At 39.4% G+C, this 19,091-nt stretch overlaps 1 protein-coding gene across 2 annotated transcripts in view; it reads right to left on the minus strand.

Moving 5' to 3' along the window:
* Positions 1-617: 617 nt before the first annotated feature.
* Positions 618-19,091, minus strand: part of KIF14 (kinesin family member 14) — a 65,818-nt gene continuing 47,344 nt past the window's right edge. Inside the window, exons 21-28 of one of the 2 annotated variants that reach the window (XM_021717125.1) lie at positions 16,293-16,387; positions 12,073-12,297; positions 11,696-11,880; positions 9,141-9,299; positions 7,240-7,362; positions 2,669-2,743; positions 1,414-1,552; positions 618-1,029 (exon numbers count right to left, since the gene is read on the minus strand). In XM_021717125.1, coding sequence (XP_021572800.1) covers positions 653-1,029; positions 1,414-1,552; positions 2,669-2,743; positions 7,240-7,362; positions 9,141-9,299; positions 11,696-11,880; positions 12,073-12,297; positions 16,293-16,387 — 1,378 coding nt within the window. In that variant the 3' untranslated portion in view covers positions 618-652. The remainder of the gene's footprint in view (positions 1,030-1,413; positions 1,553-2,668; positions 2,744-7,239; positions 7,363-9,140; positions 9,300-11,695; positions 11,881-12,072; positions 12,298-16,292; positions 16,388-19,091) is intronic. The other variant, XM_008067107.1, reaches the window with a different exon arrangement.

Below are 19,091 nucleotides of genomic sequence, written 5' to 3' on the forward strand. Positions count from 1 at the left end.
ACTGCACTCCAGTCTGGGTGACAGAGTGAGACTCCAACTCAAAAAAAAAAAAGAAACTGGAGACATGACTGTTCACTCGGTCGTGAATTCCTAATTTTATCCTGTTATTTCGATATTCCAATATGGTAAATATCTCACTTAAAGTGTCTGTGGAGAAACTTCTGAGTGCACATGCAGGCATGTTAGAACCAGGAGTCCATAACGGTTATATTGTTCATAACCCTGCATAAGGCCACCAACAGACATGGACTACTTTGCAACGTTTATACTGATTTTTTTTTTCTTTCTGTTTTTTGAGTCAGAGTCTCACTCTGTCACCCAGGCTGTGAGCATGTCACTGCAGCCTCAACCTGCTGGGCTCAGGTGATCCTTCCGCCTCAGCCTCCCAAGTAGCTGGAACCACAGATGTGCACCACATCTGGTTAATTTTTTTATTTATTGTAGAGATGAGGTCTTGCCAAGTTGCCTAGGCTAGTCTCAAACGCCTGGGCTCAGGCAATTCTCTTGCCTTGGCCTCCCAAAGTGCTGGATTACAGGCATGAGCCACCAAGCCCAGCTTGATTTCTTTTGATATTCTCCTGCTTAAGGAACATTACCCACCAAGTGTCCATTTTATTTCATGGATGGTCACAAAGTACTTACACAGTGATATTCACACCCACTGAATCCTGCTGGGTGTGCATTCTTCTGAGCTCGCCGCTGGGGATGAACCATGGAGTTCATAGACACGCTTTGGCACACCTTTATTCTTACTGCAGTCTGTCTTGCTGGATTTAGATTGTTGTTCTTCTTCTCTAGCATTTTGATTACAAGTTTCCCAAGGTTTCACCAAATCAGGTCTTTCTTCAGATTCAAAACATAAGAGGAGTGACTTAGCCACAGATTCCAGTTCCTTGTGGCCACTTTGAGGTACTCCATTCTCAGAGTTGTCAACAGAAGCGGGGGACACACTGAAGCCATTGTGAAAATCACTGGCCAAGTTGCAAATACTTTCAACATAATTACTGAGATTTTCATCACTGTTGCATCCTAAGTAAGAGGGAGAAGAAAAAGTTAATTGACCTTTTCAGTTTTGACCAGGTATTTATGACCTTTATATGATTCTAGATATCTTTTAAGTCAAAGTGATCATATCAAGACAATCCTAAACTATTTAAGATTAGTCAATGAAAGAGCTTATCTGCTAGATAAGCAACTGGTTTTTCAGGATCTAATTAGGCAGAGATACTTTTGAGTGCAAATTAATTGGGAATTCAATTATACAAGTTCTTATATTGGTAACTAATATTAATGATGTAGCTTAGTTAGGTTTAGTTAGTGACTAAAAAGTGAAAAGGTTAGAAATGAAAAAGAAAGATGTCTAAGATTCAATAAATTATAACATTTTGATTACAAATTCCATTGAGTATATACCTCTCAGTGAAGAAATAATAATTTGAATAGTTTTCTCTAAGCAATGTTTTAACTTCAAGAATTCTGGTGCAAGATTAACTATCTTCATGGAATATCGGTATCCAGAATTATCTTCTTGCACTCGAGTTCTGAAACCTTTCTGTGTAAATAAAGTTAATATTTAAAAAAATACAGCAATGGGCTATATGGCAGTAGGTTTAGTCAATAAAATTTCAATTGTCAGAATCTTATCTTTAAGAAAGTTTAATTTCTTTACCAGTTCTTAACTCTATAAGCAAGACCAAAATACAATATTAATAATGACTGTTTTTCAAAAGAAATCAGATTTTTAAATTAATTGTAAATCAAATTCCTATCATCCTATTGCACGAGAACGGAATAAACAGAATTCTTGTTAGACAAATTAAAACTGAATAAGTTTATGATCCATAAAAGATAAACCTATTTAATTTTTTTTTTTTTTTTTTTTGAGTTGGAGTCTCACTCTGTTGCCCAGAGTGGAGTGCAGTGGCCGCTCCCGGCAACCGCAGCCTCGACCTGCTGGGTTCCAGTGATCTTTCTGCCTCAGCCTTCCAAGTAGCCGGAATTACAGGCATGCGCTACCACACCCAGCTGATTTTTTGATTTATTGTAGAGATGAGGTCTTGCTGCCCAGGCGGGGTCTCGAACCCGCGGGCTCAGGCAATCCACTCACTTCAGCCTCCCAAAGGCGCCGGATTACAGGCTAAGCCACCGAGCCCGGCCTATTTAATTTTTAAGAGTTCAACTTTATAACCTCTCCATTTATTTTATTTAAATAACAATGTTCAAGCCACAGGAATTACTTTCCTTTTTAACATACTGATTATATTCTTAATCTGTATTCTTTTATTTAACTGTGACATGGGGATAAAATAATTTGTCTAATTTGCCTGTATTTAAAAATCTTTGAGCACAATCACTATTAGACACTTTTTTTAGCCCATAATGACTACCCAAGCAAAAGCTGACAGTTACTAAACCAGCAGCAGTAAGAAACATATATATTAATGTTAATCAATTTCTATGCAATTCCTTATTCATTACTAAAACTGGTAGGTTATGTCACACAGGAGGAAGTAGCTAGAGAGCTATCGTACATGTTTCAAATAAACCAGAAAGGAGTTGTCTCTAGCAAGGATAAAAACAGAAATAACATTATCTACCCTTGAACAAAGTAAAAGGATAATATACTCAAAAACAAAATTAAACAAAAACAATTTAAAATTTATCTTACTATTTTCCATTCAGCAAAGATATTTTCAAGAGATCTAATCAATCCCATGGCATTTGCTTTAATCTGTTTGGTAACCTATAGAGAACATTAAAATATTTTATTATACAAATAATTACTTAGACATATAAAAATTCTAGGAGTATGGGACCAGATTTTTTTTTTTTAAGTTCTAGTCTAGAAGTTAGAAGACTAGAGCTCGATTTCTAGGATTGCATTTCAATGGCTCGAGAGCATCTAAACCATAAGTAGAATTTCTTTCAAAATAAATCACACACTGATTTCTGCATTAAATATGAACACCTGATGTTTGTTATAAGAATAGATTTTGTCTTATATTCAAATATTTATAGTATGAAATCTCCAAAACTTCCCTTGGAAGCGGGTGAGGTAACTAACGTATTAAGCAGATATTACACTCTAAGAACTTTGTTTCCTTATTTGATTCTCAGTTGCAGTCTTATGCTGTCTATGATACTATCCCCATTTTACAATAAGGAAACAGATCCTGGGTCCTGACACCTAAGACTCAGAACCAGAGTGGCAGCCTGAATCTAAATTCTAAGCCTTTGCTTGTCTATTGTTCAGTGCTGCCCCTTAAGGCACCTTCTCAGCAGTTTCTGCCAGGGGATTCTGTTTAAGAATGTAACTGGCTTTACCACAGAGTACTTCGTTAGGTCTAACTCAAATTTGCTATATGTGGTTAAAAAAAAAAAAAAAAATCCAGCTTTAAAAATTGTAAATCCAATGCCTTATGTTTGAGCTTATTTTTTTATTTCTTTGGAAATTTTATTTTTCTTCTGTATATTCTTAGAAGAGTTTTAACTTATAATATTTATGATACACTTACGATAAATTAAAACCCTAACATGAACAAAGCACAGGTTTGCATACTGTAGAAAGAAAATGAGAGGAAGGAGGGTAGAGGTCTTCATAAACACACAGGTAGAATAACTTGCACACACATGGGCCTAACCCCTTGGCTGCTTATTTCCTCAAAATAATACCAAAGCTAAAATCTGCTCTTCCCTTAACAGCTGACTTAGCACATTCACATACATTCTTTTTATCTCTACTTTTCATCAGCTCATTCTATACCCTTTAACACTTACTGCCAGCAGAAATTTTTTGCAGTAGTGATAGACTGCAAAAGTAATATGACTTTGCACCTAGTGACAAAGTGCTTTAGTGGTAAGTGGTGTTGCAGCTGGGCAGAGCCACACTTGAGAACTCAGGGCAGCCTAAATGAGTTCTGACAGTCCAGTATGGCTCTTTCTTTCCTCTTTTTTTTTTTGAGTCGGAGTCTTACTTTGTTGCCCAGGCTGGAGTGCAGTGGCCACCACAGCCTCAAACTGCTGGGTTCAGGTGATCTTTCCGCCTCAGCCTTCTAAGTAGCTGGAACTACAGACATGCGCTAGACTTATTTTTCTTGATTTATTATAGAGACGAGGTCTCACCAAGTTGCCCAGGCTGGTTTTGAACCCCTGAGCTCAGGCAATTCTCTCGCTTCAGCCTCCCAAAGTGCTGGGATTACAGGCTTGAGCCATCGCGCCAGGCAGTATGGCCCTTTCTTAAAAGTCACATCATGCTGAAATCAGCATCCTGTGTACTAGAACATGGTTAGACCCCCAAAATCTTGATTCAGTGATAATATGAGCTCCTTTTGAATGTATCTATTTTTTTTTTCTCTTTGAGTTGGAGTCTCACTCTGGCACCCAGGCTGGAGTGCAGTGGCATGCTCACGGCCACCACCACCTGGACCTGTTGGACTCAGGTGATCCTTCCACCTCAGCCTTCCAAGTAGCTGGAACTACAGACACGTGCCACCATGCCTGGCTAATTTTTTGATTTATTGTAGAGATGAGGTCTCGCCAGTTGCCCAGGCTGGTCTTGAACCCATGGGCTCAGGTAATCCTCTCACCTCAGCCTCCCAAAGTGCTGGGATTATAGGCATGAGTCACCGTGTCTGACCATTTTTTTAATCTTTTAAAACAAAACATACAAAGTGAGAGAAACAGACATACACAGAGAAAAAGAGAACATATGTAGGCAAGCTGAGTGACTTAAGATTTGCCAGGCACCACGTTCTCAGTTTTCTCATATACATTGTTTCTTAATCTCATATAAAATCCTCAGAATAATTTCATGAAATAAGTATGATCATTCTCATTTAAAAAATGGAACAAGTAAGGCTCAGGTAAGTTGCTTAAGGCTACACAGAAGTAGGAGAGCTGTTTCAGTTCAGTGTCTTTTCCCAATTGTGAGACAGAGTTTGTCTTGCCAGGGATAAATCTATAATAGCCCTACAGAGCCGGGCTCAGTGGCTCAGCCTGTAATCCCGCGCCTTGGGAGGCTGAGGTGAGTGGATTGCCTGAGCCCGCGGGTTCGAGACCCGCCTGGGCAACTTGGCGAGACCTCATCTCTACAATAAATCAACTAATTAGCCGTCATGGTAGCGTGTGCCTGTAGTTCCAGTGACTTGGAAGGCTGAGGCGGAAGGACTGCTGGAGCCCAGCAGGTCGAGGTTGCGGTGGCTGGGAGCAGCCACTGCACTTCAGTCTGGGAGACAGAGTGAGACTCCAACTCAAAAAAGAAAAAAAAAAGAATAGCCCTACAGTCTGATGAAACAGATGTAGAACCTCTGTGACTTACATAGAGAGTTCACCTCAGCTATGATGAACTAGAAGTACATTAATGACAAGATTTCTCTAAAAAGAAAAAAAAAATTTGCTTACCTCACACCTTCCTGGAAACAGCCACCCAGAGGGGTGGACACTAACAGTCCCCACATGATCAACAGATTTGTAAACGAGTAGACATCCTCATAGGTAAGATCTCAGGAAACTAAGGATCCCCAAGTAGCTCAGCCCCAGTCCAGTTTACTCCAGCAGGAGAAATGGAAAGGACAAGAATGGTTTTCATGGCTGGGTGTAGTGGCTCAAGCCTATAAACCCAGCACTTGGGGAGGCAAAAGTAAGAGGATTGCCTGAGTCCAGGGGATTGAGACCAACCTGGGCAACTTAGCAAGGCCTCGTCTCTACAACAAATAAAAAAATTAGCCAGGTGTGGTACCATGCACCTGTAGTTCCAACTACTTGGAAGGCTAAAGCAGAAGAATGCCTGAGCCCAGCAGGTCACTGCTGCGGAGGCCGTGAGCATGCCACTGCCCTCCAGCCTGGGTGACAGAGTGAGACTCCAACTCAAAAAAAAAAAAGAAATGGTTTTAATGACAAGTTGTTACAACAAGATTCTAGAAAAGACAAGTCTCTGCAATTTAGTCTCATAAGAGCTGAACTTTTACCTTCCCAATTCCCATTTCACTAATAGTAACTCTCAATAAAGAAAATGCATTAACAATGATTTTTAAAACTTATTTATATAGCACGATGGGTTCTGGAGTCAGGCAGAATACAAAATCCTACTCAGAGCTTTCCAGTTGAGTGACTGGAAAAGGTAGTACAATTCAATGAAACTCAAAAAAGTAATAGTAAATTCCACCTTGAAAAATTGTGAAGTTCACTACTCTTATATGAAAGCACCTAGTCCAGTAACTGTCAGAGGAAATTAATCAATAAAGAAATAGTTTAACTTGTGATGTAAGTATTATTACATGTGACAGGTGAAGAAACAGGATCAGGGCATTAAGTGACTTGCTAAATGCTAAGTGGAAAGTGATAGAGTTAGGTTTCAAACACAAGCCTTTTACTATCAAAACCCAGACCTTTCCTAATGTGCTATTTCTAAGACAGCACTGCTTCATGCTTTTGTTAGTTAGCTGGAGGAGATGAGGAAGCATATTTTAGGAAGTCACTGAAACATTCATTGGTTTTATATCTTTTTTTTTTGAGTTGGAGTCTCACTCCATCACCCAGACTAGAGTGCAGTGGCGTGCTCCCGGCCACCGCAGCCTCGACCTGCTGGGCTCTGGCGATCCTTCCGCCTCAGCCTTCCAAGTAGCTGGAACTACAGGCACACGCTACCATGCCCGGCTAATTTTTGATTTATTGTAGAGATGAGGTCTCACCAAGTTGCCCAGGTGGGTCTTGAACCCACAGGCTCAGGCAATCCACTCACCTCAGCCACCCAAAGCGCTGGGATTACAGGCTGAGCTAACGAGCCCGGCCAGTTCTGTATCTTGATACAAAATATCTGATGTGATTGCCTCTGGAAAAATATTTAGCTTAAGATACTGGATCAATGAGTGTTAGTTTCCATTCTTAGAAGAGGAGAGACATAAACAAAGCCAAGGAAGAAAAAAAAACAATCAGAAAGTGAACACTAGGTGTCACTACCACACTCCACTCTTGGCTTAGTTTATCGGGGCTGGATTCACATTGAAAATAGCTTTGGCAGATTCTAGCAAAATATTAAGAAAAATAGAGTTCAAACAACTCAAGAATAACTTGGGAAACATCACCATGACACCACGGTGTCATTAGACTCTTCAATGAAAAATAATTCAAAGTAAATTAAAATATATAAATGTATAAAAATTTAATTCATTGACAACATATTTTTTTAAATCAAGTTTTATATTATCTGGCATATACAGAACATTCTTTTATTTGTCTTACCTCATTTTGTGTACTCTGCTTTAAGAGTTCATGCTGAAGTTCTTTTGCTTTTTCTAGTCCAGAATCTAATAGCACATTCATTCCTAAGCATACTCCATCACAAATAGCATCCATAAGTTCTTCCTAGATAAAAGTATTTTAAGCATTAACTGAAAAATTCAGGTTATATATATTTTCTAAAATCATCAAGTATTTAAGTTATATTTTTTGCTTATTTGGGGGCTGTAATACAGTTCAAGTTTACTAAATCCGGCTTAAGCTGAAATAAGAACTAACAATCTATAGTCTAAAAGGAAATGCAATTTAAAAATTTGTAATTTAGTATTCCACATATGGCCAGACGTGGTGGCTCATGCCTGTAATCCAGCACTTTGGGAGGTGGAGGTGAGGGGATTACCTGAGCTCAGGAGTTGAAGACCAGCCTGAGTAATATGGTGAGACCTCATCTCTACCACAAAAAAAAAAAAAAAAAAAACTAGCTAGGAGTGGTGGCACATGCCTGTGGTTCCAGCTTCTTGGAAGGCTGAGGCAGAAGGATTGCTGAGCCCAGCAGTTGAGGCTACAGTGACTGTGAATGTGCCATTGCACTCTAGCCTAGACGACAGAATGAGACTCCTACACAAAATAAAAATAAATATTCCACATATGACATGTTGCAAAGAATGTTTATCATCTGAGGCAGTGCTCTATGTTGCTAGGACACAGTAACATTCTAATATAATACTATGTTTTTTGGGTTTTTTTCTTTGAGTTGGAGTCTCACTCTGTCACCCAGACTGGAGTGCAGTGGCCGCTACTGGCCACCACAGCCTCAACCTGCTGGGCTCCAGCGATCCTTCTGCCTCAGCCTTCCAAGTAGCCGGAACTACAGGTGCATGCTACCATACCCGGCTAATTTGTTGATTTATTGTAGAGATGAGGTCTCGCCAAGTTGCCCAGGCGGGTCCCGAACCCTCAGGCTCAGGCAATCCACTCACCTCAGCCTCCTAAAGCACGGGATTACAGGCTGAGCCACCAAGCCTGGCTTATAATGCTATGTTTTTAACAGCACAAGTAATTAAAGCAACCAAATACATATTTTTCAGAATTACACAGTTTTTCATATGTTGATTGGCTGAGAAAGTCCTCTAAAGTAGATGGCTATCATCAGACCAAGAATCCAAAAGGTAAAATACGGCTTACAAAATTATCTAGCACATATAACCAATTTACAATGAAACGGTTTTATTTTATTTTACTTATTTACTTTTTTTGCGTCGGAGGCTCACTCTGTCACCCAGGCTGGAGAGCAGTGGCATGCTCATGGCCACTGCAGCCTTGACTTGCTAAGCTCAGATGATCCTTCTGCCTCAGCCTTCCAAGTAGCTGGAACCACAGGCATGCGCCATCATGCCTGGCTGATTTTTTTATTGTAGAGATGAGTTCTCATCATGATGCTCAGGCTGGTCTTGAACCCCTGAGTTCAGGCAATCCTCTCGTCTCCACCTCCCAAAGAGCTGGGATGACAGGAGTGAGCTACCATGCCCAGCCTGAAACTGTTTTGAATCTTACTGGCAAATTACTAAAAGCATGAGCTATTTTGAACTTCCAGCCTGGACAACTTGGCGAGACCTCATCTCTACAATAAATCAAAAAATTAGCCAGGCGTGGTAGCCTGCACTTGTAGTTCCAGCTACTTGGAAGGCTGAGGTGGAAGGATTGCCTGAGCACAGCAGGTCGAGGCTGTGGTAGCCGTGAGTTTGTCACTGCACTCCAGCCTGGGCGACAGAGTGAGAACCCAACTCAAAAACAAAAAACAAAAAGAAAAATAACAACTTGTCATGCTTAGTGATACGATACTATCATCAGAAGTCTAATGCTTCCTAAGATAAAGTCTTTCAAAACTAACATTGCTAAATTACCTGGATGCTGGCAGCTTCATCGTCACTGTTTTCCAGAAAATGTAGCTTGCTCCCTTTCAAAACTGCTAGCTGTCCCACACACTTTACAGCTTGTTGTACACTCTGGATCACTTTCTTGTGAGCCTCTTTTACCATAGATGAAATATCTGAACAGCATCCCTATAAGATAAAAATGGACCAGTATATCAAAATACGTGAGATTATAAGAGGTGGTAAATAAAAGACAAGGAAAACAATCTGAAAAAAATAAATTATGCATTCATTGATATGGTGACCTTAATTTATAAATGTCTCAGTCAGAACCAGGAACCATGCAGCCTCATAGCTACTAAAGATGATAAAATGAGTAAGATATAGTCTCTATCCTCAAAGACCTAACATACTAATAGGAGACATAAGGCAAGGATGAAATTAATGAGATGTAAGACAGAACTGATAAGTGAATACCAAAAGAAAGGAACAAAATGGTGGCTCTTTTGCCTTTTTTTTTTTTTTTTTTTTTTTGAGTTGGAGTCTCACTCTGTCGCCCAGGCTGAAGTGCAGTGGCACACTCATGGCCACCACAGCCTCAATCTTCTAGGCTCAGGCGATCCTTCCGCCTCAGCCTTCCAGTAGCTGGAACTATAGGCACACGCTACCACACACAGCTAATTTTTCATTTATTGTAGAGACGAGGTCTCACCAAGCTGCCTGGGCTAGTCTCAAACCCCTGGGTTCAGGCAATCCTCTCACCTCGGCCTCCCAAAGTGCTGGGATTACAGGCGTGAACTACCGTGCCTAGCTAGAGTTTTAATCTGTGTTTTTTCCCCCACTATTCTTGTATTGCTTCTAAAATTTGAGCACCAACAAAGCATGCCTCACTCACTGGCTTCTACCACTGACCATCCTCCAACCAGCTGCCTTCCATAGGCTCAAGCCTAAGTCAGACCCTCAGTTGCTGGCTTTCCAGCTTTGCTCCTTTGTTGTCATTGTTCTATGCTGACAGAGCCTCTTCTTCCTATATTACTTCACTCACATCTGTTTGCAGTCCACCCCCGTCTTAGTCATTTAATTTCTCCATCCCCTATATCCAAAGTGAACCTTCATTCAATGTGATTTTACAGTGAATTCAATAACAAGATATCCAACCGCGCATCTACTATACGGTGAAGCCTTGTAAAATGACACAGTCCCTCTTCCTCCTCAGAGCTTATTGTCCACCGAGATGTACAGGCTTGTAGATAATATAGTATATTAAAAGGCATGCTAGGTGAAGCCCAGGGTTACTAAAGAAGCAAGTAAGACAGGTGCTTAACTAAGTCTCGGGGAGACCCAGGAAAACCTCCTAAGAGAGAACAATGGACATTAAAAATAAACACAGATTTTAATTTCAGTCAGTTAAAGATAACCAAATCCTAGCTAGTAAATAACCCATTTAGGAAGTATTTGACACAACAAAAATTATACTATGATAATAGAATATGGAAAGTCTCTTGGTGGGCACCATAATATAATATTTGTCTAAATATTCTAGAACATTCTGTTACAAAGTCTAATTATCCATTTTTAAAAGTAAAACCTGGCCCTCTTGGTATTTTCTTATCCGTTCCTCTCCTATAGTCAAGGAATTATAATGGAGCATTTCGCTGATAGGGTAGACCACTAGGTATTCAATACCAATACCCTACCACTTCTTCCACAGTCATAGAGCCCTTCATTTTCAGCTTAGCACACAGGTGTCCAGAATTCTAAAAATACATTTCTCCATGATATTTGCAGATAGATGTGGTCAAATAATGAAGTTCTGGCCAAAGACATAAGTAGAAGTGTCATGTGGTGATTTCCAGAAACTATCCTATAAGAAGGCACACTTGGCCCTCTGGGCATGGCAGAGGGGAGCCTGGAAGGGGCTGGATCCTGAGGACTCTGTGGAGCACTGCCACAATGTCTACTGCAGATTTTATGTAAAAAAGGTTAAAATAAGTTTTTTTCCTACTTCTTCCTCACAGCCAAACCTAATTTTACCTGAGACAAGGTAAGCAGGAAGACAAAATTACTTTCCTTCTCTGTCAGCAAGCTTGTGACTAATTCAGTACAAGCTGAAACTCAATCCATAACCAGAGCAAGACTCTGCCTCTCTTCCCAATAGCCCTCATCAAGGGCCAGCATGGTACAATGGTAGAGCATGAACTCTGGGTCTAAGACTGCCTGGGTTCAAATCCACCTACTCTGTTACTTTCTAGTCATGTGACACGGGATGGGGTACTTATCCTCCCTGTGCCTCTATTTCCTCTTCTACAAAATAGTGGTAACAACAGTACCCACTTCGGGGTTTGCTGTGAGGATCAAATGAGTTAATATTTGCAAATCACTTAGAACTGCTGGTACATAAAGAGCCATGTATGTCTTGGATCAATAAATCAATTATAGACATCCACAGTTTCAGGATTTCAAAACAGAAAGCACTTTTGAAAATCCTACAGATCTAATTTTGGGGGAGATGCAGACAGTAGAAAGTCAATAAATACTTACTGAACAAATGAATTCTTCAAATGATAATAAATAAATCAGTTTACCTGCAAAAATAACTGTAAGTAGCCTCCCAGTTTTTTAACTTCTTGTTTCAATTCATCCTCAAGTCTTGCTGTGCTGGTATAAGGTAGTAAACCATTCAGCCAGTGTTTGATTAGCACCACAAGCTGCTCAAAAGCACATGCTATTTGGATAGTAAGTGACTGGATTGCACGATCAGAAGAAAACACTTTGAAAGAAGAAGGAAAATTATTGGAAGAAATACTACCCAAATGAAAGAACTACTATATGATCATCATTATAACATTTTAACACAGTCAAAAGATGCATGCCAAGTGTGCCAAACAATCATTCAAAACAAAATGTAATGTGCAGAAAATAATCATTCAAGTGAGTTAACAAAAGCAGTGGAATTGCTTACAGTTATCTTGACTCTCTTCATCTTGTTCCTCATGAGCTTTGGAAATGGCAACTAGCCCTTTATAAATTTTTGAAAAATTATTCATCAGGCTATCTGCTATAGTGTTTTCTTCATCATAACTCTGTATAAGAAAAGCTAATGATGAACCAATCAATTCTTTGCAAATTCCAGGAAGAAATGATTCTCCTGAATTTGAGTAAATGGTGCTTGGTTTCTCCATTACACCTATATCAACAGAAAACAGCCGTCTTAAGTCTCATTTATAGGAACAATACTTTCAAATGCACTAACAATTCTATAGAACATAGAATTCTACAATTCTATATTATCAAATCATTGGTCAATTCAAAGTACACCATCCTTATTTCAATTCATCCTTATTCTGTAAGTGCCAAAATGAAAATACAACTCTATGCAGGGATCAATTAACCTCTCCACAGCATCAATCCATAGATTTAGCACCTCCTCAACTGCAACACAGAGAACAGAGAATCCACATGACCCGGGTAGCCATTGGTTTAATCTTCTTTATTTACTTTTTTGGTAGAGATTCATATTCTCTCTCTCTCTCTCTCTCTCTCTCTCTCTCTCTCTCTCTCTCTCTCTCTCTCTCGACAAGGTCTTGCTATATTGCTTAGGCTGGAGTGCAGTAGCTATTCATAGACACAATCATAGCACATTGTGGTCTCTAACTCCTGAGCTCAAACAAGCGTCTCTCCTCAACCTCTGCATGACTACAAGCACATGCCACCACACCCCGCAGGATTTTCTCTAACGCCTAAAGAACCTTAAATAGATGAAAACAATGACAATTACATAAAATTAGGAACTTAATTCAGAAACTAGAAAGGTAAGCAGCAATAAACTGCATTAAAAGGAATGTCTTAGCACCTCTACTTTAAAATAGTTCCTTCTTAAGGTATGCTATAATCAAGATAGGCTAAAGTCAATTGATTACCTACAGCTAATACAGCATATCTCTGGAAGATAGACTTTCAGAAAGCATAATTTTCTAAGCACTGTCCAAACCAGAAGAGTAAAGGAAAAGCTTGAAAGACCTCATTCAGAGGCTCTGGAAATAACTTTATTCTAGAGTGCTAATACATGAGTATAATGATTCTCATTCAACATTAAAAAATTGTTTTCTGGCCCAGTCCATCAGTGATTAGAAGCAAAAGCAACAAATGGAAAGGAAGTAGAATAAAGGCAAAGGGTGGGGAACATTAAAAGTATAGAACAAAGATAAGAGTTTGATTTGGGAAAAGAAAAAAGGAAAGCTACAAAACTCAAAGTTACATAGTAATAATGAATCAGTATCATGATGATGATGATAACCATATTATAGTCATCAGGAATACTAGGCCGGGCGCAGTGGCTCAGCCTGTAATCCTCGCACTTTGGGAGGCCAAAGCGAGAGGATTGCCTGAGCCTGGGGGTTCAAGACCAGCCTGGGCAACTTGGTGAGACCTCGTCTCTACAATAACTTAAAAAATAAGCCAGGTGTGGTAGTTTGTGCCTGTAGTTACAGCTACTTGGAAGGCTGAGATGGAAGGATCACCTAAACCCAGCAGGTCGAGGCTGCGGTGGCTGTGAGCATGCTACTGCACTCCAGTCTGGGTGACTCCAACTCAAAAAAAAAAAAGAACACCTAACCATATTCTCTGTTAAAAAAGATAAGTATATTAATGCATTCAAAAAATCCAACACGAACATGAAAAGTATAGTTTTAAAAGATGGCCCCTAACTTAAGTATAGTTTTAAAAGATGGCCCCTAACTTGAGAATTTAAGACACTTGCTTAACTTCCCACAGCTAGAAAGTACTTAAGGCACGGGTGGTGTAGCCCATTCCTCCTAGGCCTGGTCCTCCTTCCACCACTCAGAGCTGCACAGACAGCTTCCTACTAAGTGCACATACGAGTTTCCATTTCTTTCTCAGAAAACTGCAAATAAGTAAAGATCTCACATATCTCTGACTTTCCTTAAAATTACCTTTGTAGGCCTGGTGTGGTGGCTCAAGCCTGTAATCCCAGCACTTTGGGAGGCTGAAGTGAAGGGACTGCCTGAGCCCACGTATTCGAGAACAGCCTGGGCAACTTAGTGAGAACTCATCTCTATAATAAATAAATAAAAATTAGCCAGGCGTGGTGGCACGCGCCTGTAGTGCTTGGCTACTTGGAAGGCTGAGGCGGAAGGATTGCCAGAGCCCAGCAGGTCGACGCTGGGATGACCTTGAGCCACAGAACTCTCCACCCTGGGCAAGAGAGTGAGACCCCAACTCAAAAAAAAAATTACCTTTGTAAAATATCTTGCTCCCAAAAAATATTGAATAAATAAGTTGTTACCATGGCTATATATCTTTTTATTTTGCCAGTAAATAAAAACTCTGCAGCATATTTTAATCTAATTTAGAGTAAATAAGTAATAGGATCACAATTATCTTCTGAAAAACAAACAAAAAAAACCCTAATTTCTTTAAACTCAAGATGAGATATAATTACTTTTATGGCTATTCATATTCTATGAGGACTTTATCAAATAGATTATTATGTTACATAATTACTTTAAAATATTTTGTTTACTAAGGCATAAGATATGAACTATGAAGTACATACATCTTAAGTGTACAGCTTATTCTTTATTTTTTATTTATTTTTATTTTTATTTTTTGAGTTGGAGTCTCACTCTGTTGCCCAGATTGGAGTGCAGTGGCTGCTCCTGGCCACCGCAGCCTCGACCTGCTGGGCTCCGGCGATCCTTCCGCCTTAGCCTTCCAAGTAGCCAGAACTACAGGCACGTGCTACCACACCTGGCTAATTTTTTGATTTATTGTAGAGCTGAGGTCTCGCCATATTGCCCAAGCGGGTCTCAAACCCACAGGCTTGGGCAATCCACTTACCTCGGCCTCCCAAAGCGTGTGATTACAGGCTGAGCCACTGAGCCCAGTCCAGTTTATTTTTTAAATATGCATCGAAGTAACCCCCACTTACCTGAACGTATTATACACAACATTTCCCCCATCCTATCCCAGCAGTTAAAACCTTCCCAGTTAAAAACTCCCAACAAAGGTAACCACCATATTGCCATACTCTGGCTTCTGTCATCATTGTTTTGTCTGCTCTTGAACTTCATATAAATGGAATCATACGGTATGTACTCTTGTATCTGGCTTTTTTCACTCAACATTATATTTTTGGGATTCATCCAGGCTGCTGTGTGAATCAGTCATTCCTTCTTTTTTATTGCTGTGTAGTAGTCTATTGTTAGTAGGTAGTGATTTTAAAATTTTAATTTTAAATTTATAGTGTATACAAATTTATAGTGTATCCTCTCAGTCCATAGGCAAATTAACATTATAATAAACATTGGTACAAAATAATTATTTAGAGAAATAATTCCTATAACTTTTCCTAAAATTAAAGTCATTTTAAAATTACTTATACAAAATTAAGAAGAAATCGAAGCATCCAAAGTGAAAAGGAAGCATCCTTCCTGCCCTGTCCCATGCCCCATGCTTCCATGTACAATTAGCACTTTTGGGTGATGTTGTAGTTCTCAACAGAGATCTTATTTATTTACAAGCATCTACGCATACATCTTTTTTCTTCCCCTCCCACAAATGATAGTAAATAACACAAAATCAGTTGTGCTTTGCCTTTTTTCACTTATAAAGTAATATTTTCAGACATTTTGGAATATACACATGTCTTCCACACTTGAATTAGCCATTCTATTAAAGATTTTTAAATAAATCACAGAGCCCAGAATTTTAGAAGTAGAAGGGGCCATCAATCCACCCTCCTTATTTTAGAGGAAACAGAAGCTTCTAGGAAATGAAATGATTTGAATAAGATAACCACAGAGCCAGGACTTGATGCTTTTCTCACTGTTACAGAAAAAAAATTTGTTTTGAGTTGGAGCTCACTCTGTCACCGAAGCTGGAGTGCAGTGGCACACTCACGGCCACCACAGCCTCGACCTGCTGGGCTCAGGTGATCCTTCTGCCTCAGCCTTCCAAGTAGCTGGAATCACAGGCATGTACCACCATGCCTGGCTGATTTTTTGATTTATTGTAGAGACAAGGTCATGTCATGTTGTTCAGGCTGGTCTTGAACTCTTGAGCTCAGGTAACCCTCTTGCCTCGGCCACCTAAAGTGCTGGGATTACAGGCGTGAGCCACTACATCCAGCTTCACTATACAGAAAATTTATTGAAAAAATACCTGATGAATGTGAAGAATGCAAATTCTGAATTGGGTGGACTTGTATGTCATGTAAACAATCAGAAATCCTTCTATTCTTCATCAAACTCCTGCTCCTGAAAAATGACAAGCCATAAGATCAGTAGTTACATACCGCATGAAATAATAACATGAACAATATTTATTTTTAAATTATCTGAAGAAAATGACCATTCATGTGTGTGTTTTCCATGAAACACCTTTCAACAAGAGATAAATTCATTTGGTTAGGGAGCAAGAATTTTGCTATTTATAGGCATTGTTTTAACATATAATTAATTAAACAGAATATTTATTGAACACTATTTGCAGGCCCTGGATATTGTGTTGAACACGCCCAACATGGCTTCTCGGCTCTCTGACCTTAAAGTCCAGAGCAAAAATGAGAAATTAGGCAAACAGTCACAATACAGTGATGAGGTCACAGAGTGTTATGATAGACTCTGTAAAAGAACTTGACTCAGCACAAAGGGCCGGGAAAGCCTCTTGGAGCCGTGACCCCAAAGGACAAGTGGGAGTTAGCCAAAATGGGATAGGATTGGAAACAGAGAATAGTGTCTCAGACACAAGCAACAGATGTAGAAGACTTGTTGATAATGAAAGCATGCTCATTTAAGAACCAAATGAGGTTCAGGATGGCAGCCTATGATGGGGGGTAAGGGATGAGGCTAGGAGGTGTGCAAGGGACTTTCAAGTGGACTTTGTGCACCAACTATGGAAGCTTGGATTTTATCTTGAGCGAATTATCCGGAGAAGGATTTTAAACAGGGACGTGATCTATGTAAAACATATCTAAGTAAATACCTGATTTGAACAAGGTAACCACAGAGCTAGGACTTGATGCTTTTCTCACCATACAAAAAAGAAAAATTTTTTTTAAGGTGGAGTCTCACTGTGTCACCCAGGCTGGAGTGCAGTGGCACACTCACGGCCATCGCAGCCTCGACCTGCTGGGCTCAGCCTTCCAAGTAGCTGGAACCACAGGCATATGCCACCGTGCCCGGCTGATTTTTTGTTTTATTGCAGAGATGAGGCCTTACCATGTTTTGTTTTTTTTGTTGTTTTTTTTTGTTTGTTTGTTTGTTTTGCTACACTGCGTGCAAAGCATAATACCTGTGAAGTGTAGCAGATGCACAAAGAGAAGAAATGATTCTATCACTAATTGGTCTTCCTGCTGCCTCTTTTCTCTCAGTCTATAAAAATGCTCAAATTTCTGCCTTGAGTGTGATTGGCTGGCTGTCAAGGCTGCTATTCTTTCTAACCGCTTCTCGAAAAAGGAGCCTACCCTTTCTGCTACTGGAAAAAGCAACTTGCTTGCATATTGCCATTTGTCTATAAATTTTCTAACTTCCAACTCTAGCTCCTTATGTCAATGAAACTACTTGACCTAGATCTAAATTTAGTGGATCCCTTGAAGTCTTTTTCCTAACAGAAATCTCTACTACTGTTGGCTACTCTAAAAAATACTGTTTGTTGAAAAGATTGTTAAACAAAAGCATTCTATCAGTAGTAACCTAAATGTTTCAAATATTTAATTTCTTCTATGAATTCCTACAATACACAGAAATAGGACAGATAAGGAGAGAAAATATCAGTTCTCACATACTGCAGTTTTTTAACTTAGGGATTAAAAAGAGGGTGTATTATTACAGTGAGTCTAAACTAGGAAAACTTATTCTTGCAACACTATTATGGTTAAACAATGTTTAAACCCAAATAAAGAAAATGCTTGTCACATTCCTTTCAAAGAGTTTTTACTTAACCTCAGGGGAAAATTTACTTTTAACTGTCAACAGTACATATCAAAATTTATAGGCAGCCAAACCAGTCTATTTTATTGCAGAGCAAATGTGGCATATCATTGCCCTGTAGAAGTTCTATAATTAAGAATCTGTCAGTGTTTCCATTACCTGCAGGCATTCTCAGAGTTTGCAATTTTGTCATAAACATTATTACAAGGCTGAAACTTCATACACAAGGTCTCAGACTAAGAGCAATTCATTTGTTTTTTCAATGTTACTTTTGCCGGGCTTGGTGACTCAGCCTGTAATCCCCCACCTTTGGGAGGCTGAGGTGAGTGGATTGCCTGAGCTCACGGGTTCGAGACCTGCCTGGGCAGCGAGACCTCATCTCTACAATAAATCAAAAAATCAGCCGGGCGTGGTAGCGCATGCCTGTAATTCCGGCTACTTGGAAGGCTGAGGCGGAAGGATCGCCAGAGCCCAGCAGGTCGAGGCTGCGGTGGCCGGGAACGGCCACTGCACTCCAGTCTGGGTGACAGAGTGAGACTCCAACTCAAAAAAAAAAAAAGTTACTTTTAATTTACAGAAGTTCCTTAAAAATATCCTGCCAGAAAAAAACATCAATTTCAAAATCTTAAAAAATATTAAGAGATGTTTGAATTTTTGATAACATTTTAAACTTCTGTTGATTCTCTAATTACTAACCTAAAAGTCTGCAGAAATAAGATGTAAATTACCAACATTCAATAGACTAAAATGTAAAGCTCTTTAGTTACTAATGCTCATATTGTGATCCATGATTATAAGTACACAAAGTTTACATCTGTTTATAATAAAAATAATAAACTAGTAATCCCAATCCAAAGATATTCATAGGCCATTCTCTGATAAATTTGTTGATCTGGTATAAATTTTGGGGAGGTTTATGTTACTGTAGGTTGGTTTAAGTGTCCCAAGATCTATTCACCCAATTTTACCCAAGGACCATCTTTAGCTCACTTTAGTGCCAGAGCCCAACTCTATCTTTTTTTTTTTTTTT

This window comes from Carlito syrichta, unplaced genomic scaffold (genome assembly GCF_000164805.1).
Source record: "Carlito syrichta isolate Samal-C Ts95f unplaced genomic scaffold, Tarsius_syrichta-2.0.1 Scaffold309294, whole genome shotgun sequence".
Classification (NCBI taxonomy): Eukaryota; Metazoa; Chordata; class Mammalia; order Primates; family Tarsiidae; genus Carlito; species Carlito syrichta.